The sequence below is a fragment of the Lampetra fluviatilis genome, chromosome 75, assembly GCF_964198595.1.
Source record: "Lampetra fluviatilis chromosome 75, kcLamFluv1.1, whole genome shotgun sequence".
NCBI lineage: Eukaryota > Metazoa > Chordata > Hyperoartia > Petromyzontiformes > Petromyzontidae > Lampetra > Lampetra fluviatilis.
The window spans coordinates 1162101-1179530 of record NC_136349.1 but is presented as its reverse complement, the minus strand read 5'-3'; the positions used below and the strand labels follow the sequence as shown (position 1 = coordinate 1179530).

General features: G+C 51.6%; 2 protein-coding genes across 2 annotated transcripts; both read right to left on the bottom strand.

Annotated features, from left to right (window-relative positions):
* Positions 1-5881: 5881 nt before the first annotated feature.
* On the bottom strand, positions 5882-12018 carry LOC144953362 (uncharacterized). Its single transcript, XM_078883925.1, has 4 exons — positions 10926-12018; positions 9579-9723; positions 8389-8868; positions 5882-6016 (listed from the first exon to the last, which is right to left on the bottom strand). Exons 1-4 carry the CDS (start codon positions 11052-11054, stop codon positions 5928-5930), a joined length of 843 nt encoding a protein of 280 aa, XP_078740051.1. The 5' UTR covers positions 11055-12018; the 3' UTR covers positions 5882-5927.
* Positions 11675-16807, bottom strand: LOC144953374 (uncharacterized). The gene is made up of 4 exons (XM_078883937.1): positions 16267-16807; positions 15627-15764; positions 12012-14956; positions 11675-11683 (listed from the first exon to the last, which is right to left on the bottom strand). The coding sequence occupies exons 1-4, from the start codon at positions 16805-16807 to the stop codon at positions 11675-11677; spliced, it is 3633 nt and encodes a 1210-aa protein (XP_078740063.1).
* Between the last annotated feature and the right edge of the window lie 623 nt (positions 16808-17430).

Below are 17430 nucleotides of genomic sequence, written 5' to 3'. Positions count from 1 at the left end.
GAGTGATGTGGTACAGGAGGACGTGAAGCTGAGTGGACTTGCCAATGACCGGTACCAGCGGTGTCAAGATCGGCCTCTGTGGAGGAGGCTCTTGAAGGACGCTACTGGGCAGTTAGAGGCAGTCGCCTTCCAACAACAGAGGGCGGAGGAGCGACGCTCACAACGAGTGGAGCGCCGGGTGGCTAAAGCACAGCAAGTTGGCACAGTGGGGTCACAGGTGGTGCATCGGCCAGTCGTCTCAGTCAGTCGAACCGTGGCACCTGGGTCTGCCCCGTGACCTCCTGCCAGCGGGCGCTCGATACTTCACGTGGCCTCATAGTGCACCTAGCCTGGCACAAGCGTCATGTAGGGGATGGTCCGGCGTCACGTACCAGATCCAAATCCCTCCCCTTCCGTTGATTATTACCATTTCTTTGTTGTGTTGCTCTTGTTCCACTTGTCTGTTACTGTGTTACTATGTCTCTCGTATTATAGACTTTCCTTAATTTCGCCGGGACGGCTAGTCTTTTACACTGGGGGCGTGATGTAATGAGACCTTATGCTGGGGGGGTCGCCGGTTGGTGGGGAGGAACTGGAGGAACTGAGCGGAACGCGAGCTGTCCAGCAGACAAAGGAATACATACGGAGACACAATCGCTTGTCGTCGAGCTGATTTATTACAAATGTAGGAGCCAGAGGACATTCCTGTCACGCACGAAGGTGAGCAGGGAAAGGCTCCGACTATACTCACTATAGCATCTGCGCAGGACTGCCCTGGCCTGAAACCACATTGGGGCTCCGCAATCCTCTATTAAGCATGCCTGGCAAGGCGATATTGAATAATGCTTGCTAGGAATGTTCCCGGAACACTGAGGGAGAAGCCCCTGTCGTTGCGAGTCTGTGCGGTCCCCCTTCTTAAAAAGGGCCGTCGTTCCATTTCTGCGGAATCTGTCCAATAGTCCAGACTGTTGCCATATTTGGCAGTCTGCACAAAAACACCACCTTCCCTCCGTACTTCAGCCAGCCACTCACAGGGGGTCGCTACTTCTTCCATATTTGAGGCATGGCAGCCTCAGGAGGGTCGTGCCCACTTTGCCCCATGATGTTTTCTGGGCTGAGGGATTTCCCCTCCCCGAAGATCTCAAGAAATGCTCAGCAAACCTTCAAACCTGTTGCTGGGGTCAAATATTGGATCACCTTTCTTTCACCTCAGGATGGTGCTCGGTGTAGTAGTTACTTTATTATCATTGCGGGCTATTGAAGATTTCCTCTCCACAGCAACCTGCGACCAGCACTTAGTGCCGCAAGGCTCTCTGCACCTCTGAGCCTCCTCATTCATGGACATGGGATGCTGTACATATTGGGAATGGGCCTGTTGCTTTTTCTCAGCCAGCCGGAACACCTCCTTCAACCAAATGTCTCTGGGGAGGTTTGGACCGTGCTCGCAAAGCAGCTACACGAGCCACAGTCCTAAACCTCGCCCAATTCTCCTCGGCATCAAGAGAGGGGGTCGATGCCAACCCCAGCTGCAAGCGATGATTAAATTCTCGCTTGCAACTTTCATCCGTTAGCTGAGACCACGCCGCTGTGGGTTTTAATGGGGGTACTCGATGTAAACCCACCACCGGCGTGGAAGAATGGCAGGTGCATCTTACAGATGCCAAGCCAATGGCCAGTGAGCAGATCAGCTCCACGTTTGGTCCTGGTGTCAAGGGCATGGGCCTGCATCCCCTGTTCCATCACGATGTAGTCCAGCAGATGTTCTTGCTTGGACCGGGCATGCATCTATGTTTTGTGGATGATGCGCCAATGACGGAACAGCATGGTTGGTAATTACAAGCCCATGGGCTGCACACAACCAGACGTCACAAGCATGGCACTAAAATTTAAAACATATTCCTATTTTTCTTACCTTTGATACTGGCAGGGACTTGTCTACTTACGGACATTCTACTTATGTTGATTAACTGTGATCCATTGTAACATATTATGTTAAATCTTGACTTAAAGCTTTCGTTTCTGCAGGAATTTATATTCTTTGGGTTTTTCGGTAAAGTCACGTAGAGAGGTTCAAATTAGTAAAAAATTAAATCAACAAAAAACTACGACGTTTCCATCACAACACAAGCGGTCGTCATCAATCTATCTACGTGACTTTACCGAAAGACCCAAAGAATATTGTTACAATGTCTCACCAGTGTCAAATCAGAGAACGCCAAAAGGCAAACAGTCCAAAGACCATGCAAGTTTCAGAGCATTTATAGCTCCGCGTGAGCAGCTACATCATGGGATGCCTTTCTAGCCAGTATCAAAAGTATGTAAAATAGGATTACGTTTTCGCCCTCTCTGGCAATAAAACAGCAGTTGTGTTCAGATGTTCAAACATCAAATAGATTAACCTTTTGCAAGGGATCAAGTAAAGTAAAACCTTGGGTTGCGAGCATAAGTGTTTGTAATCCAAAGCACTCGTATATCAAAGGACTCGTATATCAGTTGTGATCACGTGACGCTCGGCAGACAAAGCGTAAACACGTACTACTCGTATTGCAAGACCTCGCTCGTTTATCAAATTTATATTTACATAAAATTTTGCTCATCTTGCAAAACACTCGCTGACCAAGTTACTCGCAATCCAAGGTTTTACTGTACTGCATTAACCACAGAAAGTACTTGTGGTGAAAATGCAAACAAACATGCTCTGATAATACATAAGCATCGTCTTTTAAACTGGGATTTTTGCACAGCGTTGGTGCACGACGCTTGTTTCTGGAAGACTTTGCAGTTTTTTCCTGGATTTTTATGTTTGCGCATAGTCACTTTCAGATGTTTTCTTGTTCATGTTTTAGTTTTTTGTTTGTTGTGGTTGCACCCGATTCAAGAGCCGAATGGCTCACAGGGCTATACCAAATAAATGAAACTGAAAACTGAAACACCACTGTATATGCACGCGAAGATATAACCCCAAAGTAAAAACCTCGAGTACGGAAAAACAAACAAACAAGACAGGACAGAACAAGGGGGGGGGGGGGTGATCTCCACCTAAACAGAAAACGAATACCTTCATAGGCTCCAACAAGGAGCCCAAACACCGAGCCAGTTTAATCATCACTTAACATTTCCCAGTCATGCAATCCATTCATCATAATTTACTGTCAGAATAATAATTCTCATACTCTTCTTTCGGTAACGTCACGTCGGTATAAAATAAATCACGACGTTTCGATCGCAACACAAGCAATCATCATCAGGTGGGAAAACCACAGCAAGATATTTTTTTGCTCGGTTTTTGGGCTCCTTGTTGGAGCCGGCAAAAAAAAATTCTTGCTGTGCTTTTCCCACCTGATGATGATTGCTTGTGTTGCAATTGAAACTTCGTGATTTAATTTATTTTATACCTACGTGACTTTACCGAAAGAGCCAAAGAGTATGGATCCTTGTAGTCAGGAAAACTTAAAATCTAGATGGAATAATTGATTATGTCCATTACTCATTAACCCCATTAATTCAATCCATTAATCATTTACCGCCATCAATTTCGCTTCCACCGAATTCACACATCACCACCACCACAGATTACCCACCCATTGCTTCCTCACATCTATTTCATTCACCTCATCTAACCACCATTATCACATCCATACTTACTAATTGTTAATTCTGCGTAAAGCGCCTTGAGTAAGGGGGCAATATAAATTCCTTTAAAGAAAAGATGAGTGTGTAACGCTTAAAAGGGGACCAGGACCTTTTTTATTTAAACCAAATATAAAACCACCAGCTCTCTACGGATACTTACACGGTGGAGGGGGTGGGGAAACAAAAACAGCATCATCATGATCATCATCATCATAAAGACAACAAAATTAAAAACGAAACCTTCCATCCATTTTTGCACCGAGGGGAAACGGGGCGATGTAAATCAGCGGTGGTACAGAGGGAGGCCAAGCCAAAATAGAATCCCCGTTCATCCCAAACCTACAGCGGCCCCTAGCCACCATGCTTACTCAGACTGGTCCCATTGACGAGGATGGGGGGTTCAACACAGGTCATAGAGAGGGGGGATGTGGGGGGGGGGAAGTGAGGGGATGGAGAGATATGTGGGGGATATGGCGGAGGATGAGGGGAGGCCCAGGATCGGTTCAGATAATCGCTGCCACTCCTGGTGTTTAAGAGGCCGTGAACGCTACGAACCCGGCGACCCGAGTTCGTAGCGTAGCGGTAACCACTGCGCCACCGCTCCATCCACACAATAAACAAAGATCCCCCCCCCCATGTCGCCTTAACAGACTGTTGGGGCAGGTGCTGTTAGCGAGTAGTAGCACCTATGAACGCTAACACTGGCACACGAGGGGGTGGGTGGCCAGCACCACGCACGGCCGCCTTTGTCTCCCTAGTGAGGGTATACACACACTGCACCAGGTACTCATTTGAGGCCGAGTCGACCTAGGGGAGGCCCACGACCGACTCAGATATTCGTCACTGGTGCTGGCCGTGAGCGGGAATCGAACCCGGATTATTGTGTTCGTAGCGTCGCAGCGTAGGGCTCCTACACTACCGCTCCCCCCACACACACAGAGACACATACACACACAGGTCCTTCTCCTCTGTAATACAACTAGAGATTAATTAAAAGCATAAGTATTAAGTTTTAACAAGAGCTTTTTAAAAACAACGTTGCTAGGGAAGCACAAACAAATTAAGACGCCAAACACTTTGTAAATATAAGGTAAAAAGACAAATTACAAAAATAAAGATTTGAATACAATAAAGATTTAGGACGATGCAATAATTGGCCGTGCCAAGTCCTTAAATTAGCACCGCAAGGCGAGCCTGGGTTCAAGCCCTGGGCGTCTCTCTCTCTCACAGGGGGTTCATAATGGTTGTGTCGGAGACACGAGGAAGAAATCCTAGGCACACAGAGGGTGTTTGAATATTACAGCCAGGGATCTGCTTTTCTAACAACACACAAACAAAGATCTCCCGTACAGCCTGTGACAGACTGTTTGGGGCAAGTGCTGTTTAGTAGCGTGCAGCAGTAGCACTTATGAAGGGCATCACTGTGGCACACGAGGAGGTGTGGCCAACACCACGCCCGTCCGGCCGCCTTTGTCTCCCCCAGCGGCGATGTTCACGACACGCCACTGCACGGGATACTGAGTTGAGGCGGAGTCGACCTAGGGGAGGCCCAGGACCAGTTGAGATAATCGTCGCTTACTGGTGTTGGTGGCCGTGAGCGGGAATCAAACCCTGGTCTCTGCCGGTTTCGGAGCGCAGCGTGGCGCTAACCACTAAGCTACGTAGCTATTTTACAGCGAGCGACCTGGCTACCACAAATGATGGCTCAACAAAGTGGCTTATCGTCACTTGGAAATGTATACGCGGAAGCCAATTACACTCAGAACGTGTGACGTCAATATTTTATGAGGAGGGAAAAACTCGGAGAAAATATCCCTTCGGCAATGGGGAAAGAGAGACCGCAGACTCTCTCTACATCGGCCGGCGTTGTCAGAGTTCGGGATCGAACCCACGACCTCCTGCGATAACATCTCACCACGGTGGGAAAGAGACGCAGACTTCAAATATACAGCAAGGCACCAGGGGTGGGATTGAACCCACGACCTCCTGTATACTAGGCGAGGTAGTGAACATCAACCTTGCTACCGCGATGATGATGATGAGAGACAGGCAATTCCAAATATACAGTGGCAGGCATTGTCAGCGTCCGGGATTGAACCCACGACCTCCTGTATACTAGGCGAGGTAGTGAACATCAACCTAGCTACCGCGATGATGATGAGAGAGAGAGAGACACGCAATTCCAAATATACAGTGGCAGGCATTGTCAGCGTTGGGCGAGGGAGATAACATCTCTCCACCCACCCACCCACTCACACTCGAACCGATGACAAAGGCTCCGTAGGTGCCGTGGGCGGGCGCACCGCCCGGCCGTGCTATCGCCGAGCTCGCGCTGTTCTCAGCCTCAGAGTTCCTTGCCTGGGTTCGACACCGGCGCCGGGCTGGGTGATGGTAGAGGCTGAACCTGTGGTTTGGGAGGGGGTGCGCAGAAAGAGGGGTGGGGGAGGATGAGGTGGTGGTCATGATGATGATGTTGGTAATGGTGATGTACGTATGTTGAACTTCTTTCGCACCATGCTAATCGGAGGGCGGTGATGATGGTGGTGTTGAAGGTCATGATGGTTTTTCCATGGACGTACCAGAGGAATTTCGATCTGGTACAGATACGAGAGGCTGATCGATGCCCAGGTGAGGTCGAGGGATGGCTCCCTATTGGTCAACCACGTTATGTATGCTGATGATCGGGTGATTGCTGCTCACTCAGAGGAGTTGGAGGCGCTGCTGCTGAACCTGGAGTGTGCCACTAAGAGGTGGGGCCTTACCATCAGCCCCACCAAAACTAAGCACCTGCCCAGGTAATTTGTGCGACCAAACACTCCATCCCCTCAGCTCCCCATTGGTGATGGAGCAGTTGTGAAGAGAGTGGTTTCCCAAACCTGGCAGTGTGCTTATGACAAAGTTCCGAATCAGTCGGGTGGCATTTAACTTTTCATCGGCTGCACAATGCTGTGTGGAAGCAATCTGGTCTGTCGCTCCACATGAAGCTTCGGGTCTTCTTGACCATGGTTATGTGAATCGTGGATTCCTCTAATAGAACATCTGTGCCGGCTATAAACAATCAGGCTGGCATGCCTACGATCCATCCTGGGTTTAACCAGGATGGATTGTGCGAGCAGCTCACAAATCCTCGAGATGAAAGATCTCGACACATTACCATCAGTGAGCTCCTCCGGCAGGCAAGGCTCCGCTGGCTGGGTCATTTAGCCCGCATGCCCAGCCACCACGTGCCCAAGCAGCCGAGAGGGAGCCAAATGGGCACGGCACAGGCTAGAGAAGAGATGGAGTGATGTGGTACAAGAAGATGTGGGGCTGAGTGAACTTGGCGAAGATTGGTACCAGCGGTGTCAAGATCGTCCTCTGTAAAGGAGGCTCGTAAAGGACGCGACCGGGCAGTTTGAGGCAGTCGCCCTCCAACAACGGAGGGCAGAATGACGCTGCTCACAACAACGAGCGGAGCACTGGGCAGCTAAAACACAGCAAGTTGGCACGGTAAGGGGCACAGGTGGTGCATCGGCCAGTCATCTCAGTCAACCCATGGCACCTGGGTCTGTCCCGTGACCTCCTGCACCTAGCCTGGCACAACAGTCAACCCATGGCACCTGGGTGTCCCGTGACCTCCTGCCAGCGGGCGTTCGACACTTTACGTGGCCTTAAATTGCCTTTATAGACTGGCACAAGCTCATTGGTGATGTCACCGCCACTTAGTGGCAAATGGTGGTTGTTGTTGTTGGTGGTGATGACGATGATGCACACGGAGTCTCAACGCCACCACCTCTGGTACCTCCACACACTGTTAGCGAGCGCCCATTAAAGGGAGGTGTGGACACACGTGTGTGTGTACGTGTACACACCAATACCCGCCATTCGCCAATTAGTGACGGTGACATGCCCACGGGCGCCTGTGCCAGGCCAGGTGCACGCACTTTGGCACCACGTGAAGTGCCAAAGGCTCGCTGCTGACAGGTCAAGAAACAGACCCAGCAGTTGCCATGAGTTGACTGTTGTGCCAGGCTAGGTGCAGGTCACGGGACAGACCCAGATGCTGTGGGTTGACTGAGATGACTGGCCGATGCACCACCTGGGCCCCCTACTGTGCCAACTTGCTGCATTTTTATCCGCCCGGCGCTTCTCTCGTTGTGAGCAGCGTCACTCCTCTGCTCTACGCTGTTGTTGGAAGGCAACTACCCCCAATTGCCCAGTAGCCTCATGGTGCACCTAGTCTGGCACTGCCCAGTAGCGTCCTTCACGAGCCTCCTCCGCAGAAGCTGATCTTAACACCGCTGGTACCGGTCATGCCAAAGTTCACTCCATTCCAAATCCTCCTATACCGCATCAGCTCCATCTCTTCTCCAGCCCGTGTTGTGCTCATTTAGCCGCCTCTATCTGGCCAAAAGAAGCTGATTAAGCATGCGATGGCTGGGCATGGGTGCTACATGACCCAGCCAACGCAGCCTCGCCTACCGGAGGATCTCACCAATGGGAATGTGTCAAAATCTCCGAGGATTTGTGAGCTCCTCACACAATCCAGCCTGCAGGTTAAACCCGGGATGGATTGTTGGCAGGCCAGCCTGAATGTTTCTAACTGGCGCAGATGTTTCATTCGAGGAGTCCACGTTTCACAACCATAGGGAAGGGAGGGAATGACCGTGGCAGAGAAGACCCGAAGCTTCGTGTGGAGCGACAGACCAGGTAGCTTCCACACAGCAGCGTCATGCAGCCACCACCGCCTCCAAATCCTCCAACGCCACCACATCCGCCACCTCCATCGCCACTCACCGGTGCGTGTCGTCCTCCTCTTAGGTGGCGACATCTCTTCTCCTCGCTCCTCCTCAACCACCGCCTGCCTCTTCACCTTCGGCCTGCCCCTCGCTGCCCCCGCTGCTGCTGCCCCTTGAGCAGCAGCAGCAGCAGGAGCAGCAGCAGCAGGAGTCGGACTTGTCGACGCTTCCAAAATGACCTGGCTCCACCCTCTCCTCTTGGCTCTGTTACCGCCCTCCCCCTCCTCCTCCACCTCCTCTGCTCCTCCCCGCGTGTTCCTGGCCATCTTGGCTTTGCCGCCAGCGCTGCCTTGCCCAGCGGGTCGCTTGGTGCGGCCCGGCTGTCTGGGGCGCGGCTGAGCAGCAGCTGCTGCTGCTGGTGGTGATGCTGCTGCTGCTGGTGGTGATGCTGGTGGTGGTGGTGATGCTGGTGGTGATGCTGCTGGTGGTGGTGATGTCTCCCTCAATGTCTTCATGCGGAGGCTCAACGCCGGCACCTCTGCTCACGGCACACAGATGTCGGACCCCCAACTCCTCCGTTAGCGAGCGCCTATTAAAGGTAGGTGTCTGCGTGTGTGGAGGCTCAACCAGTCTGAGGCTTCCCCTAGGTCGACTCAGCCTCTAGTGAGTTAGCTGGCACAGTGGTGTGTAAGTAAACATCGCTACTGGGGAGAGACAAAGGCGGCCGGGCATGTTGGTGTTGGCCACCAACTCGTGTGCCGCAGCGCCGGCTTACGTCGGCGCTACTACTCGCAACTAACAGGAGCTTGCCCCAACAACCCATGTAGAAGGCTACTGACAAAATCACTCTCCCAGTGACACACACCCACCTACCCTCTGCTAACTCACCCACTGACACACTCACTCACCCACCCACTAACTCACACACCCACCGCGAACTAACTCACCCACTGACCCACCCACCCTCCGCTAACTAACTCACCCACCCAGTGACACACTCACCCACCCACCCACCGACTCACCAACCCACCGACTCACCCACTCACTGACACACTTACTCATTCACCGACTCACTAAACCACCCACCCACCTACACACAGACACACTCACTCACACGCTCACCCCCCACCCACTGACTCACCCACTCACTGACACACTTACTTATTCACCGACTCACTAAACCACCCACCCACCTACACACTGACACACTCACTCACACACTCACCCACCCATCGCTAACCAACTCACCGGCGCTCTCCTTCTCGCCCACAAAGGGAGTGCGGATCTCTGCGATTGGGCTCAGGCCCGGGCGACGGGAGACACGGGGTGGAGACTTCTGGGCATTCACCTCTCCTCCACTTGTCTCCAGAGAGCAGTCCCGGGGGGTTTCAGCCTTTGGACAGGGAGACATGGAGAGTGTGGGGGGACATTGGTGAGAGTAGTGATGATGGTGGTGGCAGTGGTGATGATGGTGGTGGCAGTCGTGATGGTGGTGATGATGATGATGATTGTGATGTTGATAGTGAAGACGCTGGTGATGTTGGCGATGGTTGTGATGTTGATTCTGATGTGGATGTTGACGATGGTTGTGGTGTTGATGGTTGTGATGATGGTTCTGATGTGGATGTTGACGATGGTTGTGATGTTGATAGTGATGATGGTTGTGATGTTGATAGTGATGATGGTTGTGATGTTGATAGTGATAATGGATGTGATATTGATGATGGTCGTGATGGTGCCGATGGTTGTGCTATTGGCGATGATTTGTGGTTGTGATGTTGATGGTTGCGATGATGATGGTACTAATAGTTGTAATGTTGATGGCTGTGATGCTCATGATGGTTGTGATGTTGATAGTGATGATGGTTGTGATGTTGATGATGGTATTGATGTTGGTTGTGATGTTGACGGTTATGTTGGTTGTGATGTTGATGATGATTGTAATGTTGATGACGGTTGTGATATTCATGATGGTACTGGTGTTGATTGACGATGGTTGTGATACCGACAGTGTGGATGTTGATGATGTTGGTGATGATGCTAGTACGGATGTAGCTGGTGGTGGTGATGTTGCCGATGGTTGTGATGTTGATAGTGATGATGGTTGTGATGTTGCTGATGGTTGTGTTGATGGTTGTGATGCTGATGATGTTGATGGTGTTCATGATGATGGAGACAATGTTAATGTTGTTCATGATGATGGAGATTATGTTGATGTTCACATTGGAGATGGTGTTGATGACGTTGTTCATGATGAACGAGATGATGGTAATGTTTACAATGAAGGTGATGTTGGCCATGATGAAGATGGTGATGTTGATGAAGATGTTTATCATGATGGAGACCATGATTTTGATGACGGCAATGGTGATGTTGTTCATGATTTTGATGATGATGGTGATGTTGTTCATGATGGAGATGATGTGGACGATGACGATCTTGATGTTGTTTGTGATTAAGACAATGATGACGACGATGACGATGATTTTGATCACGATGATGGAGACAACGTTGATGTTGTTCATGATGATGGAGACAATGATTATAGTGGTGATGATGTTGTTGAGGTTGTTGATGATGTTGATATCATCTCACCTGCTTCGTCCTCAGCCGTCCCGCCCTCATGGTCTTCACCTTCACGGCCGGCTCCGAGGGAACTTGCACGATTTCTCTCTCGCTCGCATGTTGAGCCGTGGCTTCCGTGGATTTCTCCCTCCTAGACATTCTGGTCGAGGGAATTTCCTCGGGTGTCTTCGAGCGGCCCCGCGTTGCTCTCTTAGCAGCCAGCAGCTGAGGTGGAACTTCTGAGATGGCTTCCGCAGATCTCCCCCTGCGAGACCTCTTCTCAGAGGGAACTTTCACGATTTGTGCCTCGCTAATATCTTGAGGAGGGGCTTCCTCAGATCTCCCCCTCCTAGACCTCGTCTCAGAAGGAACTTTTATAATTTCTACTTCGCTAATATCTTGAGCAGGGGCTTCCTCAGATCTCCCCCTCCTAGACCTCGTCTCAGAAGGAACTTTTATAATTTCTACTTCGCTAATATCTTGAGCAGGGGCTTCCTCAGATCTCCCCCTCCTAGACCTCGTCTCAGAAGGAACTTTTATAATTTCTACTTTGCTAATATCTTGAGCAGGGGCTTCCTCAGATCTCCCCCTCCTAGACCTCGTCTCAGAAGGAACTTTTACAATTTCTACTTTGCTAATATCTTGAGCAGGGGCTTCCTCAGATCTCCCCCTCCTAGACCTCGTCTCAGAAGGAACTTTTACAATTTCTACTTTGCTAATATCTTGAGCAGGGGCTTCCTCAGATTTCCCCCTCTTAGACCTCTTCTCAGAAGGAACTTTCACGACATCTGCCTCATCAACATCTTGAGCAGGGGCGTCCGCAGATTTCCCCCTGCGAGATCTCTTCTGAGATGTAACTTCAACGATTTTTACGTCGTTCACATCTTCAGCAGGGGCTTCCGCAGATTTTCCTCTGCGAGACCTCTTCTCAGAGGGAACTTCCACGATTTCTGCCTCGCTAACATCTTGGGTAGGGGCTTCCGCAGATTTCCCCCTCCTAGATCTCTTCTGAGAGGGAACTTCCACAACTTCTACTTTGCTAATATCTTGAGTAGGGGCTTCCGCAGATTTCCCCCTGCGAGATCTCTTCTTAGAGAGAATTTCCACAACATTTACCTCGCTAATATCTTGAGCAGGGGCTTCTGCAGATTTCCCTCCGCCAGATCTCTCCTCAGAGGGAACTTCCACAACTTCTACTTTGCTAATATCTTGAGCAGGGGCGTCCGTAAATTTCCCCCTGCGAGAGCTCTTCTTAGAGGGAACTTCCACGATTTCTGCCTCGTTAATATCTTGGGTAAGGGCTTCCGCAGATTTCCCCCTGCGAGATTTATTCTGAGAGAGAACCTCCACAACTTCTACTTCGCTAATATCTTGGGCAGGGGCTTGCGCAGATTTCCCCCTGCGAGATTTATTCTGAGAGGGAACCTCCACGCTTTTTACCTCATTCACATCTTCAGCAAGGGCTTCCGCAGATTTTCCACTACGAGACCTCTTCTCAGAGGGAACGTTCACGATTTCTGCTTCGTTAACATCTTGGGCAGGGGCTTCCGCAGATTTCACTCCGCCAGATCTCTCCTCAGAGGGAACTTCCGCAACTTCTACTTTGCTAATATCTTGAGTAGGGGCTTCCGTAAATTTCACCCTGTGAGAGCTCTTCTGAGCGGGAACTTCCACAACTTCTACTTCGCTAATATCTTGAGCAGGGGCTTGCGCAGATTTCCCCCTGCGAGATTTATTCTGAGAGGGAACTTCCACAACTTCTACTTCGCTAATATCTTGGGCAGGGGCTTGCGCAGATTTCCCCCAGCGAGATTTATTCTGAGAGGGAACCTCCACGCTTTTTACCTCATTCACATCTTCAGCAAAGGCTTCCGCAGATTTCCCCCTGCGAGATCTCTTCTCAGAGGGAACGTTCACGATTTCTGCTTCGTTAACATCTTGGGCAGGGGCTTCCGCAGATTTCACTCCGCCAGATCTCTCTTCAGAGGGAACTTCCACCATTTTTACCTCGCTAATATCTTGAGCAGGGGCTTCCGCAGATTTCCCCCTGCGAGATCTCTTCTCAGAGGGAACGTTCACGATTTCTGCTTCGTTAACATCTTGGGCAGGGGCTTCCGCAGATTTCACTCCGCCAGATTTCTCTTCTGAGGGAACTTCCACCATTTTTACCTCGCTAATATCTTGAGCAGGGGCGTCCGTAAATTTCACCCTGTGAGAGCTCTTCTGAGTGGGAACTTCCACAACTTCTACTTCGCTAATATCTTGAGCAGGGGCTTGCGCAGATTTCCCCCTGCGAGATTTATTCTGAGAGGGAACTTCCACAACTTCTACTTCGCTAATATCTTGGGCAGGGGCTTGCGCAGATTTCCCCCTGCGAGATTTATTCTGAGAGGGAACCTCCACGCTTTTTACCTCATTCACATCTTCAGCAAGGGCTTCCGCAGATTTCCCCCTGCGAGATCTCTTCTCAGAGGGAACGTTCACGATTTCTGCTTCGTTAACATCTTGGGCAGGGGCTTCCGCAGATTTCACTCCGCCAGATCTCTCTTCAGAGGGAACTTCCACCATTTTTACCTCGCTAATATCTTGAGCAGGGGCTTCCGCAGATTTCCCCCTGCGAGATCTCTTCTCAGAGGGAACGTTCACGATTTCTGCTTCGTTAACATCTTGGGCAGGGGCTTCCGCAGATTTCACTCCGCCAGATTTCTCTTCTGAGGGAACTTCCACCATTTTTACCTCGCTAATATCTTGAGCAGGGGCGTCCGTAAATTTCCCCCTGCGAGAGCTCTTCTTAGAGGGAACTTCCACGATTTCTACCTCGCTAATATCTTGGGTAAGGGCTTCCGCAGATTTCCCCCTGCGAGATTTATTCTGAGAGGGAACCTCCACAACTTCTACTTCGCTAGTATCTTGGGCAGGGGCTTGCGCAGATTTCCCCCTGCGAGATTTATTCTGAGAGGGAACCTCCACGCTTTTTACCTCATTCACATCTTCAGCAAGGGCTTCCGCAGATTTCCCCCTGCGAGATCTCTTCTCAGAGGGAACGTTCACGATTTCTGCTTCGTTAACATCTTGGGCAGGGGCTTCCGCAGATTTCACTCCGCCAGATCTCTTTTCAGAGGGAACTTCCACCATTTTTACCTCGCTAATATCTTGAGCAGGGGCTTCCGCAGATTTCCCCCTGCGAGATCTCTTCTCAGAGGGAACGTTCACGATTTCTGCTTCGTTAACATCTTGGGCAGGGGCTTCCGCAGATTTCACTCCGCCAGATTTCTCTTCTGAGGGAACTTCCACCATTTTTACCTCGCTAATATCTTGAGCAGGGGCGTCCGTAAATTTCCCCCTGCGAGAGCTCTTCTTAGAGGGAACTTCCACGATTTCTGCCTCGCTAATATCTTGGGTAAGGGCTTCCGCAGATTTCCCCCTGCGAGATTTATTCTGAGAGGGAACCTCCACAACTTCTACTTCGCTAGTATCTTGGGCAGGGGCTTGCGCAGATTTCCCCCTGCGAGATTTATTCTGAGAGGGAACCTCCACGCTTTTTACCTCATTCACATCTTCAGCAAGGGCTTCCGCAGATTTCCCCCTGCGAGATCTCTTCTCAGAGGGAACGTTCACGATTTCTGCTTCGTTAACATCTTGGGCAGGGGCTTCCGCAGATTTCACTCCGCCAGATCTCTCTTCAGAGGGAACTTCCACCATTTTTACCTCGCTAATATCTTGAGCAGTGGCTTCCGCAGATTTCCCCCTGCGAGATCTTTTCTGAGAGAGAACTTCCATAATACCTACTTGGCTGTCATCCTCCCCGAGCATCCACATCTCCGTCACGGCCCCAGCGTCGACCGCGGAGTCCGTCCCTGTATTCGCTTCCAAGGAAATCCGCGGAAGCGAAGAGGGGTCCACCAAGGCTTCTTCTGCCACCCACCACTCCGTCGCGACCACATCAGGCCGTGGGGCGACACGACGGACGCCCGGTCGGTCCGACGACGCGGGATGAGAGACGGGACGGACGGCCCGGCGGAGGTTGCCATCGGAACTCAGGGGAGACACGGTCATCTCACCTGGGGAGGTGCGGGGAAGAGGGTGCATGGTGAGTTGTCATGCATGGGCTGTACTACGAACACAGTGACACACGAGTTTAATTCCCGCTCACGGCCAACACCAGTGACAATGGACTGAAACGGTCTTGGGCCTCCCCTAGGTCGACTCAGCCTCAAATGTGTGTATATAGTGATGTCGTGGGTAGTGTAGTGTATAGTGGTGGTGTATCGTGGTGTATGGTACAGTAGTGTAGTGTACAGTGTTTAGTGTATCGTAACGTTGTGCATATAGGGCAGTATGTATGTTGAAGTTCATTCGCGACTACGAAGTGTAGTGTATAGCAGTGTAGTGTATAGTGGTGTAGTGTATAGTGGTGTAGTGTGTAGTGTATAATAGTGTAATGTATAGTAGTGTAGTGTATAGTAGTGTAATGTATAGTAGTGTAGTTTATAGTGTAATGTGTTGTGACCCATGAAGACGCACACAACCGTAAGTCTTGGGGGAGGGGTTGGATGTGTGGGATGAGTGAATGAATGAGTGGGTGTTAGTGGGTGGTCGTGTTAGTGGGTGTTAGTGGGTGGTCGTGTTAGTGGGTGGTCGTATTAGTGGGCGGTAGTGAATGAGTGGGTGTTAGTGGGTGGTCGTGTTAGTGGGTGTTAGTGGGTGGGTGGTAGTGTGCGAGTGTCTCACCGCTCCCTTCGGGGGTGCACAGTAAGTCGTAGGGGTCCACTTCCCCTTCATTCCCGGACCATGGAGAATGGCTCTCGGGGGTCTTTGCCACATGGGCCGATGTCTCGCCACGGGCGGCCAAAGAGCCGCTCAACGTGCCTGCACAATAACAAATAGGGGTGGGTTTATGGAGGCAATCTCTACACTGAGACACCACTCCCACTAACGAAGGTACGGTCATCTTCGAGCTGTGCATGTAGAACTGGGCGAGTGGGTGGGTAGGTGGGTAAGTGAGGGAATTTAGTAGGTGGGTGAGTAGGTGGGTGGGTGAGTGACAGGGTGGATGGGTGGGTAAGAGGGTGGTTGTGCGACTGGGTGGGTGTGTGAGTGAGTGTGCGAGTGGGTGAATGTGTGAGTGTTGTCTGTCTGTGTGGGGAGCGGGAGTGTAGTAGTGGCTGCTGCGCTGCAAACCCGGGGACCCAAGTTCGAATCCCGCTCAGACCCACCCAGGACCGGTTTATAATCGTCACTGGTGTTGGCCACGAGTAGGAATCAAACTCGGATCGTCGGATTCCAAGGGCAGCACGCTAACCGATACGATACTACCACTGCCCACACTGTGCCAACACACACATGTACACAAACACACACCTCCACCTACCTCCCACACTCCTGCGTGTCCTCCCTACAGCCACCACCGCTGAAACTTCCTTCGCTGTCCGGACCGCTGGGGCACTCCTCCTCCTCCTGCCCCTTCCTCGCCGCTCCACCGTACACCCGCCACAATCACCGCCACCACCATCACCGCCACCACCATCACCGCCACCACCGCCACCAACTGCTGTCTCCTGGGCGTCGTCACCATTGTTGTCATCACCATCGCCACGGTCGTTGTCACGGTTTTGCCGCAGAGTCGGGACGGGCGACGGGGTCTCCACCACGGACACGGAGAAACGGCCAGACACACGAACGGGGGTGCGGGTTGAGGTTGCCATCTTGGTTGAGGACAGCTTTGGTGAGGCCCTCTCGGGAATGGGCATTAGAGAAGCCGCCGATGGCGAAGAGAGCTCAGGAGAAGCCATCACCGCCACAGACGAGGGGGTTCGAGTGAGAGAATCCATCTTGGGCGAGGCTCCAGGAGAAGCTATATTGGGCGAGGGTCCAAGAGAAGCCATCTTGGGCGAGGCTCCAGGAGAAACCATCTTGATCGAGGTTCTAGGAGAAGCCATCTTGGGCGAGGCTCTCGGAGAAGCCATCTTGGGTGAGGCTTGAGGAGAAGCCATCTTGGGCGAGGCTCTCGGAGAAGCCATCTTGGGCGAGGCTCCAGGAGAAACCATATTGGGCGAGGCTCCAGGAGAAGCCATCTTGGGCGAGGCTCTCGGAGAAGCCATCTTGGGCGAGGCTCTCGGAGAAGCCATCTTGGGTGAGGCTTGAGGAGAAGCCATCTTGGGCGAGGCTCTCGGAGAAGCCATCTTGGGCGAGGCTCCAGGAGAAACCATATTGGGCGAGGCTCCAGGAGAAGCCATCTTGGGCGAGGCTCTCGGAGAAGCCATCTTGGGCGAGGCTCTCGGAGAAGCCATCTTGGGCGAGGCTCTCGGAGAAGCCATCTTGGGCAAGGCTCCAGGAGAAGCCATCTTGGGTGAGGCTCCAGGAGAAGCCATCTTGGGCGAGGCTCTCGGAGAAGTCATCTTGGGTGAGGCTCGAGGAGAAGCCATCTTGGGCGAGGCTCTCGGAGAAGCCATCTTGGGCGAGGCTCCAGGAGAAGCCATCTTGGTTGAGTCTCGAGGAGAAACCATCTTGGGCGAGGCTCCAGGAGAAGCCATCT

Bases quoted from the DNA above. Each gene is read 5' to 3' on its own strand.
- LOC144953362 (XM_078883925.1), bottom strand. From the start codon at position 11,054: ATGTCTAGGAGGGAGAAATCCACGGAAGCCACGGCTCAACATGCGAGC. The intron at 9,724-10,925 runs GTGAGATGATAT...CCCTGTCCAAAG, and splicing joins GACGGCTGAGGACGAAGCAG to GCTGAAACCCCCCGGGACTG. The intron at 8,869-9,578 runs GTGAGTTGGTTA...TGCCGTGAGCAG, and splicing joins GGGCGAGAAGGAGAGCGCCG to AGGTGCCGGCGTTGAGCCTC.
- LOC144953374 (XM_078883937.1), bottom strand. From the start codon at position 16,807: ATGGTTTCTCCTGGAGCCTCGCCCAAGATGGCTTCTCTTGGACCCTCG. The intron at 15,765-16,266 runs GTAGGTGGAGGT...GTTATTGTGCAG, and splicing joins GACACGCAGGAGTGTGGGAG to GCACGTTGAGCGGCTCTTTG. The intron at 14,957-15,626 runs GTGAGACACTCG...GCACCTCCCCAG, and splicing joins GTGCACCCCCGAAGGGAGCG to GTGAGATGACCGTGTCTCCC.